General features: G+C 37.8%; 1 protein-coding gene across 1 annotated transcript in view; it reads left to right on the top strand.

The window, feature by feature from the left end:
• CDC42BPB (CDC42 binding protein kinase beta) overlaps nucleotides 1-20440 on the top strand; it is a 172787-nt gene that overhangs the window by 21762 nt on the left and 130585 nt on the right. The window contains exon 2 of the mRNA XM_036752011.1: nucleotides 16838-16929. Coding sequence (XP_036607906.1) covers nucleotides 16838-16929 — 92 coding nt within the window. The remainder of the gene's footprint in view (nucleotides 1-16837; nucleotides 16930-20440) is intronic.

Genomic DNA, 20440 nt, shown 5'->3' with positions numbered 1-20440 from the left:
GCAGTGTATTAGTGTGCCTTTTCTATCACAACTCTTCCAACAATGGTCATTTTTCTCTTTTGCCATCTTTGTCTATCTGATAGGTGTGAGGAATAACACCAAAGTTGCTTTAATTTGTATTGCTCTTCGTACAGTGATTTGAAGCATTTTTTCATATGTTTATTGATATCTTATGTTTCTTCTTTTGAAAATTGCCTGTTCATATCTGTTGGCCATTTTATTTGTTGGAGATTGAATTCCCTGTCTCTTGGATATGAGACCTTTATCAGAGGAATGTGCTGCCAGGTAACTGTTTCTTCATTGATCTTCATCCAAATGCTTTCCATTATGTTTCTTGCCTCTGATTCCAGAATTTCTTGTTATGAGTATATTGTCTTAATATACAGTGCTGCCCAGCTCCTTTTCTTTCTTTTTTTTTTTTAACCTATTTTCCTCTTGAGTAAGGTATATCATTCCAAACTTTTATTCCAGTAAAAGTTCTAATCCCACCAGGTCTTTAGTGGTACTCTTAAGATCAGATTTTCTGTTGTTCTGATCTTTAGTTAACCTTGTTTGTTTATACTCACACTGTCAGTGATTCCTTTAACCATGAATTATTTTCCAAGCTTACCCCTCCTAATGCTTTCTAATTTGAATTCTGCTTTGCTTGTATTCATGATTTCAACTCCTAGAGTCAGGTAGTAATTTTTTTTCCCATCTTAAATTTATAGCTGTCCTTTTGTCTTTGTCATGTTTATGGGCACATATATCGTTGGGTTTTTACTTTTTTTCAGTTCTGCAACTCATTTCCTTTTTTTATAGGGAAATAATTTTGATTGATATGTGAATACATCACATATCTTGCCCAAGCTGCTGTTTTACAGGTCACTCACCTGCTCAGTATTGTGATTTTGCTAGTATTTTCTCTTATATACATAGAATTTGCTTTCCTAGTAAGACACTCTTGTGGTAAGAACAGCATCTATTAAGGTCCTTGCCATGTAGGTGTGGCTAGTTTTCTCCTAACAGACAGTTGAACTACATTTGAGACTTAAGTTGAATTGTTGATGCAGTGTCCTAGTTGTCTAAGTACACAAGGCCTATGTGGGAGGAATTGAGGAGGAAGACTCCTAAGTCTTTTTACACACTCCTGAGGCAGAGTGCATCACACCTACAAATGTGGAGGCAGGGATGCTGTGTTGTATTCTTGGCAGAAATCCTTTCTGTCAGCTTCTTGAGGGTAGGGGCTGTGTGTTTGCCTTTCTTTGTAACCTCAGCCCTTAGCTCAGGGCCTTACACAGACAAAGCTCTTAATTTGTGTGAATGACTGATTAATTAAGTAAACTTCTTCTAGTTAAATGTTAGGATGGCCTAGAAGTTCCCTTTCTGGTCCATTCCCAATCCTGAATCACTGAACTGCCCTGCATCATTGGCTCAGAGCAACTTTACTTTAGTTCTGTCCCAGTTTCACATAGCCACATAGAAGATACTCAGATATACCCAATGGCATTAGAAAGTGTTGTTTTCCTAAGTGTTATGTGTACACAGCAGATGCACAATCTTGATCTATTAGCTCTGTAGGATTGTTAGTATTTTCATTTTGCGTTTCCCTTCTTTCCTAAGTAGGAGTGTTTACTGTGGGATTATTCAGTCTCCCTTCACTTTGCTTATGTAATATTTGTGACATAATCAAATCTTTCTTTTTAGCTTTTAATTTTATTTTTATATATTTCAGTATATGATTACAATTTAACCTCTTCTCCTCATTCCCAGCCCAAGCCAGTTTGTGACCTTAAATTTTTGTTAATCCACTCAAGACCTATGCTTTGATGGACCCTTCTAATAGTTCTAGCTAGGAAAGCAAACCAATTATTTATGTCATTCTGATGCTTTCCTCCAAATCTTATCACCTTGCTTCTATCCCTTTGGTACTTTTGCAGATCATATCAACCCCATTGGAATTTTGCTTACACTAGGAATTTTTTTAAAAATTATTGTTGTTTCTAGTTTTTACGCCAAAAATCATTGCTCCTTAACTTTCTGCCTCCATCCCTCTTTTGTAACAAAGGAAAACTTTTAGGTAAAATATACATAGTTACCAGTGACTTCATCTGATTATATATACCACATTTTACCTCTGTCACATCCCACCTTTTTCATTTTGAGAGGGAAATGTGTTTCATCATCAGCATTCTACAGAAATTGGTCATAACAATCTGAACTTTTTGTGTTTTTCATTTGTATTGTTGTAGTCTTGTGTATTTTATTCTGGTTCTGCTTATTCTACTCTATATCAGTTATTAGTAATTTAGAGTACTCTTCGATGTGTTAGTAGTTTGCAATTCCATTTGGAGCATTTCTTCATATCCTTTGGTCCCATATCTGTTTGAGAATGACTTTTGATCTTCTATGTCTATGTTATGCCTCAGTCAATTCCTATGTATTTTGTATATCAGACTCTTACCAGAGATATTTGCCCCCCAAAATTCCTGTTTAATAACTTCTCTTATTCTAGTTTCACAGTACTGTTCCTGCAAAAATTCATAATTTTATATAATAAAACCCTCTTCCCTTTTTTTTCTCTTCACTACTGTTAACCATTTCTCCTATGTCCACTCCTCCTCCAGACCTCCACCACACTCCCCGGGCAAGTCAAAGATGAAAGAGATCGCTTCTTCCTCACCTCCAAGAGGCAGCGATGCATTTTTGACTGTCTCCACAAATTGCTTCTTTTTTTAGTTGTTAATGTTAATTTAGTTCTTAACAGGTATTTATTTAAGCATCTACCATGTGCCAGGCACTATAGGCATAAGCTTTGGGGATTCAAAGAAAAGCAAAAACCAATCTCTGCTCTCAGGAATGGAGTCTGATGGGGGAGACATCATATAAACGGCTGTATACAAACAGGAGATATATGTGTGTGTATACACACACACACACACACACACACATATATATGTACGTATATTTGAAAAATTGGAGATAATCAACAGAGGGAAGGCACTAAGATTAAGGAGGACCAGAAGAGGCTTTTTGCAGAAGGTGGGACTTTAGCTGAGATTTGAAGGAAGCCGAAGAAGTCAGAAGGGAGAGATGAGGAGGGAGAGAGTTCTAGGTGTGGAGGACAGCCAGTGAAAATATCTTGCAATACAGATGAATGTTTTCTTTGAGGAACAGCAAGAAAGTCAGTGTCATTGGATCACAGAGTACATGTAGGAGGAGCAAGGTGTAAGAAGATTGGAAAGATGGGAAAGGGCCATATTATGGAGGTCTTTAAAAGCCAGAAGATACCGTATTTGATCCTAGAGCCACCGAAATTTATTAAATGGAGGTAGAATGGGGTGGGGTGAGGATTGTGCTTTAGAAAGATTAATTTGACAGCTAAGTAGAGGATGGATTGGGATGGGAAGAGACTCGAGGCAGGGAAACCAACCACCAGGGTATTGCAATTGTTCAGGCATGAGATGCTGAAGGTCTGTAGTGACAGTGGCCATAGTGGCAGTGTCAGAGGTGAGAAAAAGACATATATGAGAAATGTTAAAAGAAATGATAAGACTTGACAACTTATTGATTGATTGTGAGAGGAGGGGAGAATAAGAGAAATTGAGTCCAGGATGATGCCTAGGTTGTGAGACTGGGTGAATTGTGACTTCGTTTCTCACCAGGTTGCATTCTAGACTTCTTTACCACACCCCAAAAACCTCTTCATTCTGAAAAATCACTACAGTTCAGGACTTCACTCTTATGAAGGTTCTTCCCCCCCCTCCCCATTTTTCCCTCTGAGTGTATAACACTTCCTAGAACCTGATTTAAGAAGGGTGTCTTCATTGCTTAAAAAGTTGTGCTCCAGAGTTCTTTTCCATGCCCTTGTGCCTGGTACCTCCATCCCCTACCTTCTGCTTTTCCACTTCCTTTTGTGTGTTATCTTCCCTCATATAAGTTCCTTGAGGGCAGGGACTATTTTTTTTTCTCCTTATATTTGTATTCCCAGTGCTTAACTCAGTGCTTGGTGCATAGTTAGCTTTAATAAATGCTTGTTGACTGACTGGGAGGATAGTAGTGAGGTTAGGAAGACAGTGTTTTAGGGAGAAGATAATGTGTTCAGTTTTGGACATGCTGAGTTTAAGATGTCTGTGAGATATCCAGTTTGAGATGTCCGTAGGCAGTTGGAGATTCAAGGCTGGAGTAGGGCTGGACAAATTGATTTGAGAAACATCTGCATAGAGATAATTGAATCTGTGGGAGTTGATGCTGTCACTAAGTGTAATAGCATAGCGGGTGAAGAGAACAGGGCCCTGGGCAGAGCCTTGGAGAACACCTGCAATTAATGGGTACGATCTGGGCATAGATCCAGTAAAGGAGATTGAAGAGTGGTCAGACGGGTAGGAGAAAGCAGTGTCACAGAAACTTGATATTCTTCTTAGAGTTTCAACAAGAGAAGATCAGCATTGTCAGAGGATGCAAAGAGGTCAAGAAGGATGAAGCTTAAGCAAAAGCCTTTACGATTTCGGCAATCGAGAGATGATTGATAACTTTGGGGAGAGCAGTTTCAGCTGAACAAGGTTAAATGTCAAAGTTAAAAAGAGAATGAGAGGAAAGGAAGTGGAGCCCTTAGACAAGCTTTTCAAGAAGTTTAGTCATAAAGAAGAGATACAGGGACAATAGCTAGTGGGGATTCAGCAAGTGAGGGTTTTTTGAGGATAGAAGAGAGACAAGGGCATGTTTGTAGGGAGTAGGAAACAACCAGTAGGCAGGGATCAATTGAAGAAAGTGAAGAGAGTGGGTGTGACAGGGGGCAATCTGCTAGAGAAGTCCGAATCACTTCATTCATATAGAGGGGTTAACTATTAAAGATAAGGGACACCTCTTCCTGTGAAATAGGGTGGAAGAAGAAATAAGGAACCCTTATCTTGATTCTCTTGTGTCCCTAAAATCTCTAGCCTCCTTAGATATGTTTGCCCATAGATAATCTTTTTTTCTTCGATCCTTGTAAGAATTAAAAACAAACACTGCCCCCCACCCCAAACAACAGTCCTCTCTTACTTAGAACCATTAGTTGCTCTCATTGCTCAATAGGGTTTTCTTTTTTTACTTATTTATGCTTTTTTTTCCTCTATATGGAATGTTTACATGTCAAATAGCCTCCTTACTTAAGGTTTCTTTGGGGAGAATTATTTAGATGATTCCTTTTCTTGAGAATTTCTCTATTTTCTTTGATAATAGACTCAAGTTTGCAATCTCTGTTTTGGGTTGCATCTCCTTTGTTTTTTAGAATATCATATTTCAGTTTTTAAGGTTTTGTTCATATACAAAGAATACTTTTCACCTGTTCAAATTTTTTTCATTGCAAGACCTTTCACTTGGCTGCTTACAAAATGTGTGATTTGACATTGATATTCTGAACTTTTAGTCACCATATTAACTTGGTGGTTGAAGCTTGTGGTTTCTTTGATCAGTGATTTGGTTATCCTGTTTTCAATACTTCAAGCAGTTTTCTTTTATGAAACTGTGGTATAATATTTAAGCTTTTCATTAATTTTGGGGGGGAGATGTATGATCCTCAAGTCTCTGCAGTAGAATTCATGGTTTTCCAGTGCTGCTGCAGTATCTATTTTTGAGTTTTATCTGTGTCATTCTCTTTCACAACTTCTGCTGTTCTAAATTCTTACGGCCAAGAGGCTTGGCATTGGAGATTAGTCGAGAAAATGCACCTCCCTCCCCTCATTGTGAAGGTGGAAGAATATGAGTATGAAACATTGCGTACATTATATGTTGTTTCCCCTCTTTGAATATAAGCCTTTGAGGACAGGAGCTGTCTTTGTTTTTATGTTTGTATCCTAATGACTTAGTGCTTGCAAGTCACATAGTCTAAGTACTTAATGAATGTTTCTTAGATTCATCCATCCGTCCATTCATTCATTCTTAAGATTAATACATTTTGTTAATAGAAAGGGGAAAGTTCTGCAGATATTTAGCTACTTTTATAGGGTATTCTTTCAATTAGCACAGTTCTTTGTTACTTCTTGTTATCTTTCATTTTGCCATGAATAACCCATAAAAGCCTAAGGATTTGGGATGATTAATTTATAAAAACTTCAAGGTTTTAAACGTAGGCAGACTGATAAGTACTAATTTAAGTTACTGAATGATAAGTCTAGAGCTGAAATGGACAACAGAAGCTGTCTAGTCCAGTCTCATTTTACAGGTGAGGAAACTGAGGGCTCAGACTTTTGCTCAGCATAGGTGATAGCAGTGAAAGGATTTGGACCTAGGTCCTTTGATTCCAGAGCCAGAACTCTTTCTATTGTTCTTAACACTCCCTTCCCTAGATAACAATTATATAAGAAAGATAAGAATTAATATAAATATAATAATAATTCACATCTATTACACTTTATAATTTACCTTTCATAATTTTTTTTTCAGAAAATTTCTTGAAATTTTTTTTGTTTTTAATCCTGTTTTATTGATGAGGAAATTGAAATTCAGAATTGTCACTCTCCCCCACCCCCACCCCCAGGTCATACAGCTAGTAAACATTGCATTTCATATTGTAATACCTGTATTTTGACTCTTGTTCAGTATTTTTGCTATATTGTTCCACCTGCTCAAGATACTGTTGGCTTTGTGATGAATAATGGAAAAAACTTTACCATTTGTTTGAATGAGGATCCATTTGAATGTCACATTATTTATAACTTAATATCTTAATGTGCATGTTTCTACTATAAACACTAAAGAGTAAGTTAAAATATTAATGCTGCCTTCAAATACCTTATAATCTGAAAAAGATAACATTGTCAGCAACTGAATAAAAAAAAGGAAGTGTTGTTATGTATCTTTACTGAATGTTAGTACAAACTTTTTCACACTGAGTCTTAGTGTGGAAGGTCTGGGTTCAAATTCTTACTCTGCTACATGCCAACAATGTAACTATGCTCAAGTCACTTACCTTCTCAATATCCCAGGCAAGTCTTTAAGACTCTAAGCTATAAACGAGTTGATTGGCCCTGCTAGAAGGATTTTCACACTGAGAGGTCTATAAGATGATGAAATTATAGATCTGGTGCATTTTAAAGTAACCCGCAACCATTATAGGAAGCTTAAGATAGAGTTTAGGGCTTATCTCATGCTTTTACCACAAAGCACTTAAAATAGATACTTTGGAACTGGTATCAGTGAGAAATACTTCTGAGTCCCCATTTTTTTTAATACATTGTATTCATAATTCTTAATGTGCTCTTTGGAAATGCACTTGGTTGAAACTTTTAACTGATTTTGAGGTTTCTTAAGTCCAAATATAGTTTGTTCTTCTTTGCCTGAAACAGATATTGCTATTATTCTGGTGTGGATGTCTTTAAAGTGAAGCCATATGGGAATTACATGTAAAAATAATGCTTTCTAAGAGCCTCAACTTCAGAATGTGGGAAAAGGACAGTCAGCTTTCTAGAGATTATCAAGCATGAAAACAGCATAATTTTTATATACGTCTAAAAAATCAAACTACTTGAATTTTCATAAAAGGGAATTACTTATAAATATTACTAATACATTAAAAGTCCTATTTGGTTATCTTATTGTGGTGTATGAAGGTGACTGGGCTAACTTGAGGGCTATGCTAGTTGTATTCCAAGTTTTGGCAATTCCTAACAATCTGGCCAGGCAGCAGACTCTTTTTTTTTTTTTTGCTTTAAATAATATTTTATTTTCTCCCCACAAGAAAATTTTTTGCATTTATTTTTATAAGCTTTTAAGTTCCAGATTTTTCTCCCTCCTTCCCCTTCACTTTTCTGAAAACAGTAGGTCATTTGGTATAGTTTATATATGTGCTATCATGTAAAACATATTTCCATATCCGTCACAGTTGTGGAAGAAGAAACAGATCAAAAGTAAAAAAAAAAAAAAACATGAGAAAGAGTAAAGTAAAAAAAAAATATGCTTCTATCTGCATTCAGAGTCCATCAGTTCTTTATCTGGATATGGATAGCATTTTCCTTTGTGAGTCCTTTCAATTTGTCTTGGATTATTGTGTTGCTGAGAAAAGCTGAGTAATTCATAGCTGATCATCATGTGATGTTGCTGATATAGTGTCCAGTGTTTTCCTGGTTCTGCTCATGTCACTTTGCGTTAGTTTGTATGAATCTTTCCAGTTTTTCCTTTACTCTGTGTGTGTCTCTCTGCTTCAGGTGTGTTTCTTATAAGCAACCTATTGTAGGATACTGGATTTTGATCCACTCTGCTATCCTTTTATGGGAGAGTTCATCCCATTCACATTCACTGTTATGATTACTACCTGTGTATTCCCCTCCATCCTATTCTTCCTCCTGTTTCTCCTCTCCTCCTTTCCCACATCACTAATGTTTAGCTTCTGTCTACTACCTCCCCAGATCTGCCCTCTGTTCTGTCAGTCACCACCCCACCTTTATTTAATCTCCTCCCCTCCTAGTTCCCTGTCATGTAAAATAGATGTCTATATTCGTCTGATTGTGTATATTATTCCTCTTTGAGTCAGTACTGATGAGAGTAAGGTTCAAGCAATTGCCCCCCCACCCTCCAATCTTCCCCTCCACTCTAATAGGTCTTTCTTGCCTCTTCATGTGAGATAATTTCCCCCATTCTATCTTTCCCTTCTTTCTGTACTCATTTTACTCTTCTTCCTCATCCCTTATTTTTTTAATGTCATTCCCTCAAATACAGCTTATACTCATATCCTCTATGTTTATTCCTTCTATCTGTACTGTTAGTGTTACAGTTTTTAAGAGTTACAAGTATCATCATCCGTGTAGGAATGCAAACAGTTTAGCTCTATTGAATCCCTTTTGTTTTCTTTTCCCTTTTTAGCTGTTTATGTTTCTCTTGGGTCTTGATATTAGAGGCCAAATTTTTTGTTTAGTTCTGGTCTTCTCCTTATGAAGGCTTAAAATCCTTCTATTTGACCATTTTCCCCTTTGATGTATTATGCTTAATTTTGCTAGGTAAGTGGTTCTTGGTTGTAGTCCTAGCTCCTTTGCCCTCTGGAATATCATGTTCCATGACCTCTGATCCTTTAATGTTGCAGCTGCCAAGTCCTGTGTGATCCTGATTTTTGAATTGTTTCTTTCTGGCTACTTACACTAATTTTTCCTTGACCTGATAATTCTGAAATTTGGCTATAATGTTTCTTGGGGTTTTCATTTTGGGATCTCTTTCCTGAGGTGATTGGTGGATTCTTTCAATGCCTATTCTGCCCTCTGGTTCCAGGACTTCAGGGCAGTTTTCCTTGATAATTTCTTGAAAGATGCTATCCAGATCCTCCTTTTGATTGTGGCTTTCAGGTAGTACAGTGATTCTGATACTGTCTTTGCTGGATCTATTTTCCAGGCCATTTGTTTTTCCCATAAGGTATTTTGCATTTTCTTCCATTTTTTCATTCTTTTGAATTTGTTAGATTGATTCATGATGTTTCCTGGAGTAGTTAGCTTCCACTCGGCCAATTTTAACTTTTAAGGTGTTGTTTTCCTTAATTAGCTTTTGTATTTTCTTTTCCATTTGGCCAGTTGTACTCTTTAAGGGGTTCTTTTCTTCAGTGAATTTTTGTATCTCCTTTTCCATCTGGCCAATTCTACTTTTTAAGCAGTTAAGCTGTTGAGTCTTTTTTCATAATTCTCTTGTATCACTCTCATTTCTTTTCCCCATTTTTTTCCTACCTTTTTTTTTTAATGATTTTTAAGCTCCTTTTTGAGCTCGTCCATGAGTTCTTTCTGGGCTTGAGATGACTTCTCATTTTTCTTTGGGGTTTTGCCCACATGTGTTTGGATGTTGACCTCTTCTGAGTTTGTGTCTTAGTCTTTCCTGTCAATCACCACAATAACTTTCTATGATCAGATTCTTTTTTTTTGTTTGTTTTCCACTCATCCCTCCCCCCTTTTTGGGCCTTTTCTTTTAAATTCGAGCTCTGTTCCCAGAGTGGAAGTGGCACTGTCTCTGGCTTCTTGTGCTAGTGGCTGCAGGCCCTGGTTTTTTATCTGGTGCTTGGTTTATCTTGCTCTGAGATCCATGGGGGACCCTCATGTCTGATGCTGGAGTGGAGGTTGCCTGGTGCTGCTGGAGGCCATAGGGGTCCGGAAACTTACCTGGTGCTGAGCTGGGGTTCTAGTGCTGTTGTCTGGCCTGGTAGGGTTTTTCTGGGTTTCCCCAGGGCTATGCTGAAGCATGTGGAAGATGCCCCTGGAGGATGCCTACCCACTGGAGCAGTGTTTAAGCATGGGGAGGTCCAGTTGTAGGATACCACACCGGGCCACACTGAAGCACCTGCTGGCCTGGGACTGTGTGGAAACACTCAGTGGTTAGGCAAGGGTCGGGGTGGAGTCTGGGTGTTGGTATTTGCTTGCTCCACAGCACTGGGGCTCAGGATCTCCCACTAGTTTGCTGAGGTGGGGCTTGCTGCTGGCTTGATGGGGTGTTTCCTGTCTTAAAATATGCTCCCCTTTTACCTGAGTCAGATGGACCTTTAGATCCTCCAAGTCTCTTGGGCTAAAAGACCATCCTGCCCCCTCTCTCTCCTGGCTCTGTTTTTCCAGGATTTGTACTGGAGTGCTATTTTATGGTTGTTTGTTTGGAGGTGAATATTGGGAGAGCAATAGTGATTTACTGTTTACTCCACTGACATCTTGCTTTCACAAGTCCCTCTCAGCAGACCTTTTTTTGGTCCTGTTTGTATTAGCCAGGCTAAGTTTGGGGAGGCCTATTACCATATTAGTCACAGGATGAGGAATTTTTCTGCCGTAGCACCTCAAAAAGATCATCTCATCTGCTAAGGTATATATTGCCAAAAATCATAGTTCTTTGATTATGGAAGTGTAACGAGCACTTATTAAAAGTCTACTCTGCCAGGCACTGTGCTGAGCCTTGAGGATACAAAGACAAAAACAAAACCAAACAAAACAAAATAGCCCTTGTTTTCAAGGAGCTTATATTCAGTTTGACCAGATACAAGATGTCAACTGTGCTTAGAGATTCTAGTGAGGATTTCTCTCTACCTGTGCTGATTGGCTCCTGATTTGAAATTTATAATCTTAGAAGATTGCTTGGGTAGCACTGAGAGGTTAATAAGTGATACACAGCCAAGGTGTCAGAGGCAGGGCATGTACATATATAAATAATATACAAAATAAATACTGGATCAGTGAAGGGGAGGTACTAACATGGATCTGGAGTCAGAAATTCGTCATGTAAGAGGTAGAATTTGAGTTGAGGTTTGAAGTATGCTAGGGGTTCCAAATGTAGAGGTGACGAGAAAGTACATGCCAGGCATTGGGGAGAGCCCGTTCAGAGGTTAAGGGATGAGAGATGAAATGTCAGGTGTGAAGAATAGCCCAGCTAGCATCCAGGAAGCACATTGTTCAGACAGACTGTGTCTTAGCCACAGCAGGAGAAAAGGAGAGAGTAGGGTCTAGGATGTTACAGGAGGACACTTCCAGCATAGTTAAGAGCACCAAGTTTGAGACTGTGTCAGGAGAAGAAGACCAAGAATGAATCTCCACATTGGACAGGGCCTGGTCTTGGGGGACCACATCCAGGTCCAAGAAGGGACCTCACCCATAACATCATCCTATGGGAGGTAGCCGAGTCTGACCTAAGCACAGAGCGTCATGGGTATAACAGAGGAAAATGCCAAACAACATGAAGAAATTAATTGGATAGAGAGAAGCCCAAGTTGTAATTACACAATAAAGAAATATTTTATTCTACAAGTTCAAGTAGTGCTTCACAGAAAAATTGATCTGGCTTCAGGAACTTCAAGAGTACTTGGAAGGAATGAAGCATGATTACAAAATGTAATGTTAAATGAGATCTACGGAGAAAATGAGAAAAATTAATAAGTTGGAAGATGGCAAACCTTACTTAAGAATTAGATTCCCTGAAAATTAGAATAGGCCATACAGGAAGCACTGACCTAATGAGAAAGCAAGAAATATGTTTTTAAATCAAAAGATTGGAAAAATAGAAGAGAATTTAAGGCATATAATATAAAAGCCATTTCTCACTTGTTTAGTTCAAGGAGAAATTACCCAAGAATCATCTGATGACCTGAAATCCTTTTGTAAAACGCAGCTGGACCCTGCATTTCAAGAAATTACAAATGAAAAGATCTATTATAACCAGAGAGCAAAGGGAAACAAGAAAGGATCCATTGGTGTCTCAAAATGAGAACTTTCAGTGATGTCGTTGAAGTCCAGAGCTTCTAGAGCATAGAAAAATTAAATGCTGCAGAGAGGTCAAGAGTGGTGAGAATTAAGGTTTGAGATTTTGAGAATCTGGAAAGAACAATTTCGGTTGAGTGAGTTTGGAAGTGAGGTTGCAAAAGATTGAAAGGCGAGAAATGGAATCCATTGAGTACTGAATAGCTTTTTCTAGGAGTCTTTTATTTTTAAACTAATTTTAAAAATTAATTAACCTAGTTCATTTTCCCATTGGGAGAAAAAATGAAAACAAAACCTTTTAATAAATATGTATAGTTGCAAGAAATTCCCACAGTGTCCATGTGCTCCCCAAACAGTTTCAGTTTGTACCCTAAATCCATCATTTCTATTATTTTTATAGCTTCCTAGTAGGCAGTAAAGTTTTCACAAAGTTAGATATATTCTAATAATTTAAAAATTTTATTGATAACATTGGACTTTTTGGCCAAGATGGCTGCCTGAATAGGAGGTAGAGAATAAGCATTTACTAAGTGCCATATATGTGCTAGGCAGTGTGCTAATCACTTTACAGATATCTCATTTGATCCTAACAACAACCTTGTGAGGTAAAAGCTGTAATTACCCCCATTTTATAGTTGAGGAAACTGAGGCAAACAGAGATCAAATGGACTTATCCAGGATCACACAGCTAATAAGTGTCTGAGGCTGGGTTTGAACTAAGACCTCCTAACTCTGGGCCTAGCACTTCATCTAATGCACCATCTAGCCACATGTATCCAGGTAGACCACTTAGCTCCTACATGCTCCAACAAAACTCTGGAATTCACAGTGGACTAATTAATGTCAAAAAATTCAGTGAGGAACTATAATAAAGTGACTTCTTCCACCACAGAACTGCATAAAAAGTCAGCCAGCAGTCCCCGGACTATATGAAGGGGAAAAACAAAGCCATGACCAGCCCAAGGTATCCTCCCAGCATGACCAGAGACCAGCTAGAGGGATATGAAACCTGCAAAACTCTGTCTCTTAAGGCAGCAAGAGCAGAAGGTTCTTTCAAGAAAATTCAAGGGTGGTCAGAAAACCCCAGAATGGGTACCTTGGAAATGCTTAGGAGCCACAGCAGGAAGTGAAGAGCACAGCACAGACCTAATATCAGGATAGGCCAGGCCCAAGGGGATCTGAGATATTTTTTCCCCAAGTTGGCAGAAAGGCCCTTGAAGATCTGTGCTTTGAACCAAAACAATCTGGTAGCCTAACACTGGAAGGTATAGTTCATTGTAGGAATTCAGGTGAACTAAAGAGAGGTACCAGACAGGGCTGAATTTTCTACTCGAAATACTGCAACAAGGGATAGAGCCTGATTCAGGCTGTGTAGGAACTAAAGCTGTAAAATGAGGTCAAAGAAAACACTGACCAGTATAAAAAATTATTGCAAATCTAAAGGTAAAAAGAGTGACTGTAAAAATTGCATGTAGAGACTCAAAGGAAAAAATTGACTTTCCACAAGGACTGCATAGATTCTTCAAATATGTGAAGAGATGAAATAAAAATTCTTGAGGAAAGAATTGGAGAATAAATAGCTTACAAGAGGAAGTAGTAGACTGTATCAATGTAACAGAAGTCCCTGAAAACTAGAATAGATCAAAGACAAATACTCTATGAGACAGCAAGAAATATTAGAACAAAATTAAAACATTGTGATGTCTGATAACAAAAACAACTATCCTAGAATGTTGGTCAAGGAGATAAAATTTAAAAAATCACCGGACTCCCTGAAAACCATAGGGGAAAAAATGTCCTGGACACTATTTCCAGAAAACATAAATGAAAATGGTCTATATCTATTAGAATCATAGGGAAGAGTGAAGTTAGAAAATTGACAAATATTTATTAGGCTCCTACTGTTCACCTACTATATTAATTCCTACTGTATTAAGCTGGGAGGGGGGAGTTAAAGAGAAAGGCAAAAAGAATTTCCTGCCCTCAAGGATCTCACAGTCTAATACAGACAAATGTAGCAAATAAGACATGTACAAGAGAAATTGTAGATAATCGCAGAGGAAGGGTACTAGCATTAAGGAGATTGGAAAGGATTTTTATGGAAGGTGAAATTTTATTGGGATTTGAAGAAAGACAAGGGGTGGAGATAAAGAAGGAGAGAATTTCTCTCATGGGGGACAGCCAGTGAAAATTAGTGAGATTAGTGTCTTGTTTGAAGAGCAGCAAGGTCAGTTTTACTGTATGTTGAGGAGGGGGAGTGGGTTACAAGATGTAAGAAGTTTGGAATGGTAGGAAGGAGACAGGTGATGAAGGGCTTTAAATGTCAAACAGAAGACTTTATATTTAATTCTGGAGATAATAGGACACCACTTGAATTTATTAAATTGGGGAAAGGGAGCGTGACTTGATCAGACTTGGGCCTTAGGATGATTAATTTGACAACTGAATGGAGGATGGACTGGAGTGAGGAAAAGCTTGAGGCAGGGAGACCAACCAGAAGCCTTTTGCAGTATTTTAGGTATGACTTGATGGAGCCCTGCACCAGGTTAGTGATAGTGTCAGAAAGACGGGAATTTATTCAAGAGAAATGTTGATAGGACCCAGTAACAGGTTGGATATGCGGGTGAGCCCTAGACTGACGATGATGGTGCCTTTATGGCCATTACTGTTTATCAGTAATAGGAAAATTAGGAAAGAATTCACTGATCGTTTCCTGAAAGAAACTACAAAAGGGGAAGTCCCAAGAAACCTAGCAGTTTCTGTCATAAATGAGAAATCTTGGAGTATAATATTCCAAAAGGCAAAATAAGACATTCTTACACCCAAGAATAACTTACCTTGCAAAGCTGAGTATCATTCTATGGGGGGAAAATGGGTCTTTAATGGCAGAGAGGACTTTCAAACATATCTAGTGACAAGGCCAGAGTTAAGTAGGAACTTTGAAATATTAACAGAAGAGGCGAGAAAAACCTACAGTTAAGTTTATTTTATCAGGTGGATAGAGCTATATAATGATGTAGCCCTATTAGAATATGCTAATATATCCTAATAGAATATGCTAGGGAGAAAAGAAAGAAGTGTCTAATCAGAACCTTAATGTCTTCAAAGGGTAATAAGGAAGTTAAATATGAAAAATAGAAACCCTGTGGGTGGATTGATTTTTCTGTTCTTCAGAGCCACTGTTCCCATGCTTCTTACATTTTTTTTTGATATCTTTTGTATCTATATTACCTTCATTCTAATTATCTGTTCCTTATCTTTCCACCCTCCTCTCCCCTTCTCCCCCTCCCCCCCATGCCTCTTTATTTACTTGTACTCACCTCCTTTCTCTGTACCAGCAGATCTGTTAGTTATTCAACCAACCAATCAACCAGTGAACAAACATTTATTCAGGGCCTGGCCAGGTTCTGTGCTGGGTACTGGGGATATATATTCAAAGAGCCCAAGTGGCCTTCTGGACCACTTATCAATGAGGTCTTTTGGTGCCTTAGGACACTGATCACAGAATTCAGAGCTGTAAAGGACTTTGTGAATCATCTTATCTGTCCTCTTGTGAGAAAATTGAGGCCTAGAGAGCTTAAGTGTCTTGTCCAGGGTACCACATGGAGTGAATGACAGAGCTGGGATTTTAATGCTTTCACTTTGAAAGAAGTCAGTGAATTTTCTTTGCATTTGACCCCTTGCTCATTTGGAAACAGAAACCTGGCTTTTGTTTACTAAAGGAGAAACCCTTGGATTCCTTGCCTTCTCTTTACCATTTTGGGGATAAAACCTTCGTATATTGATCAGTTTATTTGACTAGTAGCAATTATACAATTACCACTTTATAACTTTGTAAACTGTTAACACTCACTAGTAGAAAAGCAGTGCTATGAGAGGTACTGTTGAGAGGTAGTATAGTGAAAGAAACTCTTTTCAGTACTCTTATTATCTGTGTAAGCTTGGGAAGTTCTAGAATCATAGAATTGCACATTTAGAGCTAGAAGGTACATTAGAGGCCATGTAACCCCTTCATTTTACAATGTGGAAACTGAAGCATAGACAGATGAAATGACGTGCTCTGGGTTATGCAGCTGGTGTCTGAAACAGGACAGGATTTGAGCTCCTGTTTCCATTTTTATCATTCTGTCCACTGTGCCAGCCTTGATTTCCTCATGTAGATGGAGCATCCACTTTGCTTCTAGCCTTTTGCTACAAAACGTCTTGTTTTATGCATTGATCTCTGGGGCCTCATTAACCATCTTTATTCATCTTTTGAGAACATCATTGTTGAAGGACAGCCACTAGCTGGCATATTCTTCTCATGTATTTGTCTACACTTGACCACAGAAGGAGCACCAGTCTGAAAAAATGTAGCGTCCCATCTTAATGATAGTTCAGACTAGAGTCTATTGCAATAAACTGTCTACCCTTATGGTAGTAGATTTTATTTTTTATTGCATCGTCATCCAGGGTTTGGGGATCTTTTTCTACATATGGGTATTATGGGGCTATTTGAGCTAAATAACAACTTAGAAATTTATAAATTAATGTCCGTCTGTCCTGTCCCACCCCGCCCCACATGCTAAAGAAATAAAAATTGAGTCAGTTGTTATGATCAGCCACATATTTTTTATGTAGAGTTAATATTTTCAGGTACACTGGTTTAAGCTTTAATTTTACATTTTTATTTGTAGCAAAGCCATTTACACAACTGGTGAAGGAAATGCAGCTTCATCGAGATGACTTTGAAATAATTAAAGTGATTGGAAGAGGTGCATTTGGTGAGGTAAGGTAAAATTTAATTTTAAAATTAAGTATCTCCAGTTGGGGTTTTTTCTTTGGCCGGGGGGAGTGCAGAAGATAGATTTGATATATTAATTGGACCTTTAACAGCAATGTTGACTTTACAAAACTACTAACTCAGGAAACAATTAGATTATTGTTAGATATTATTAGGTTAGGTTTTTTTTCATATTTACATGATGACTAGGGAATATATGAAATACAATTCCCTGTGAGAACTTTTGCATGATGAAATTGTACTAGCAGGTTTGATATTTCCTTTCTTACATATTGTGAAGGTTGAGATGTAATCATTACAGAAAAATATGTACACCAAATGAAGCCAGCCCTTCTCAAATACCAGGAAGTATAAAAGATAACTTTTTCTCAAATCTTTAAGTAAGAATTGTTTTGTGCTAAAATAGATTTAGTGCTATCTAGCCCTAGTTAATCTGGAGAACTTTTCATCTCTCTTATTCTGGAATTATTAAGCAACAAAATATTTTGCTACATTAGTAGTTATCTTCATTTCACTGGCAGTACACTGCACTGTATATTGTACACATTAAATTGTACTAGTTTGTAATGATAGTTAGGAAGCAGAATATGTATCAAATGAATGTATTTGGTAGGATGCCAACTACTGGAGGATTAGTGCTGTTTATTTTTGTCTTTGTATCCTTACTTCCTAGAGTAGTGCCTTGCATTTAATAAGCACTTAATAAATGCTTGTTGAATTGAATTACAGACAAGTTATGATTAAGGATCACAGGAGTTGGAAAACATCTTAGAACTCATCTATTCAAATCCCCTCAAAACTCTTCTGCAAACTAGAAACCTTCAGGATAAGAAATTGTGTTTCACATATAGAGTAGCATAAGTTCATTCCATTAGATAAGGCAGGAACAATGCTCAAGTAAAAAAACCAAAACCACATTAAATAACATTGGAGAATTTAATAATTAGAGATTCCTCTCAGTTCCTCTCCAGCTCACTACACATATTGGAGTAATGAGTTCTCTCCGCACCCCCCTCCCACTAGTAATTCAGCCTGAAACTCCTACCCCACAAGAAGCGGCAGACACTGACTTTTCCCACATATCCAAAGAAAAGGGAAAACATTTGGAATTGGGAAGGGAGGTAGAAGACAAAGGCAAAGCCAGAGAGGAGAAAAGAGTTTTCATGTTTGAAGGAGACAAACTGGTAATGCACACAAGAGAGTCCTTTTTAATGCACACAAGAGTAGTCTTTTTCACTCAGAATTTACTCTTGGCAGGGACCAAGACCAGGTCCTTACAACCCCTCAAAAAACAAGGAGGATGAGGAGTATGTACATGGCCTAGAAAGTCTCTGCAGGAGTACACCAAGGACCGCTGAGGTCAATCACCAACAAGCAGTTGGTCAAATGAGAGTCTGAAAGACTAAATAGCCAAGGTAAAACACCCAAATAAAACCTTAACTTAAAGCAGATAAGCTAAGTTTCATGGAAACACATGGGAAAAGGAGCAAAATGTAAAGATAAACCAGAACACCATGAACAAATAGTCTACTTTAAAGGAAAATGACCCAAAATTCCCTGATCAAAAGAAGACTTCTGCAAACACCCCAGAGATCATTGAGCAATGATAATTCAAAAGACAAATAAATAGCTCTGAGAGAGAATAAAAGATTTGTGACACAGATACATAAGTGGAAAACAATCGGCAGAAGAGAAGCAAAAGGTTGCAGTTTTTAAAAGAACACATGAATTGTGTACAAACCATGATGACTGACCTTGTAGGCAGAATGATAGAAATAATATAAGTATTATAAATCTCTCAGAAGACCATAACAAATCAAAAACCTGAAGGAAAAAAAATATATGAAAGCTGCCTAGAACTTTTGAATATAGACAACATTGCTTTGATTGATCAAACCTGCGGGTTGCTGCCAGAGAAAGTCCTCATAATTTTAGGTAGTGATAAATGTTAAAATTTCAAGAATAAAAATTTGAAGGAGAGAGACTTTAACATGTATGGGGTATACCAGTTTGAATAGCCCAAGATTACCCCTCAGAAGGGATGGAATATTAAAAAAGCTTAAAATGCAGCCCAAAATAACATATCCTACCATGCTGACCCAAATCATTAGAAAAAAAGATGGACCTTCAACAGAAGAAAAGTATTTAAGGAATTACCTCAAAATAAACCAAGTAAACTGAGGTGGACAAAATATGTGACTTTTAACTCCACAAAGAACAGAAACTAGAAAGGTAAATAAGTATAATTATCATGAAAACACTACATAATGAAATCAGTTATCTAATGTTGGTATTATTTTAAAACAGAAAAAAAATTGAAGAATAAACAGAAGAATGAAGAGGTATCATCATATGACAAAGAATCTTAGAAGTTAAAGATGTTAGGGAGACTTAACAAAAAGAAGAGAAACAAGAAGGACTGAATTGATACTCCATGGGATAAATCTTATGATTCTCTATAAGTGAATTGGTGTCTTTTGTGCTAATGGGTAGAGGTAGAGATTGTGATGAGCTAAATGTTATTCTTCCCTCCTCTTCCTCTAAGTGAAAACAAAGGGATGGATTTCTTTAGTCTCAACAGAAATTGTAGCTGTTCAAGAATAGGATAAAAAGTAGTAGAGATGAGGGAAACAGAAGGGAAGTCTTGCCCCAGTGATAGGAAAGGATACTACGGATAGAATCCCATGGGGAGATGGGGTTGAAGGAGGCGATGTATGTCTTTGGTAAGGGATGGGCCGTACAAGGGGAATTTGTACCTTAGGAGACCACCTTCTCGGAGAAAAGATGAAATCTTCCAGTACTGTATTCTACCCTAGGAGAGATGTTTGAGTCCCCAGAGCAGCAGGAGGGAATAGAGGCAGCATTACACCCTGGCTTAGGAATGATAAATGTTTGTTGTCTAAGGGAGGGAGTGGGACTGGGCCTCATGATTTGGTGAGATGCAGTAACTTCTACTGCGTGATACAGCTTCTGTTTGACATTACTTCTTTCGTGAATAGATTCCCCCTCCCCCTGAATTTCATAAGAACCAAAAAAAAAATTGATCATTTTCATATAGAGTATAAAACAGAAAAGGAGGATTGTATATGATACTGTCTTGCTGTTGTGTAAAGCTTGTTTTCAAATGTATAAATGAAGTAACTTTATGAGTGATGCGTAGTAGAATAAGAATTGTGTTAAGATTGACAAATGTGGTGGCAGAGAAATTGGATAGAAAAGTAAGCACTCCAGAAACTCCCATCTTGAGGGACACAGAATAAAGAAGGTACTAGTGAGGGTATATGAATTAATTGGAGAATAAAATTCAGAATCAATTAGAAGGGAAGAGAAAGGAAAAAGGAAAATTTGGAAATGGTTGCTGAAAAATAAGGTTATAGTAAGAGGGGAAGAAGAGGGAAGATTTTGAATCACATGCTTTAGCTGGACAGGGAATGAGTAGGGTCATGGTGAAACCTGTGCAGATTAAAAGAAGTTACAGATTTTTAAGTAAAGTCAA

Source organism: Trichosurus vulpecula, chromosome 3 (assembly GCF_011100635.1).
Source record: "Trichosurus vulpecula isolate mTriVul1 chromosome 3, mTriVul1.pri, whole genome shotgun sequence".
NCBI lineage: Eukaryota > Metazoa > Chordata > Mammalia > Diprotodontia > Phalangeridae > Trichosurus > Trichosurus vulpecula.
Note: the sequence above shows the minus strand (reverse complement) of the source record. Positions and strands in the feature narration are given on the sequence as shown.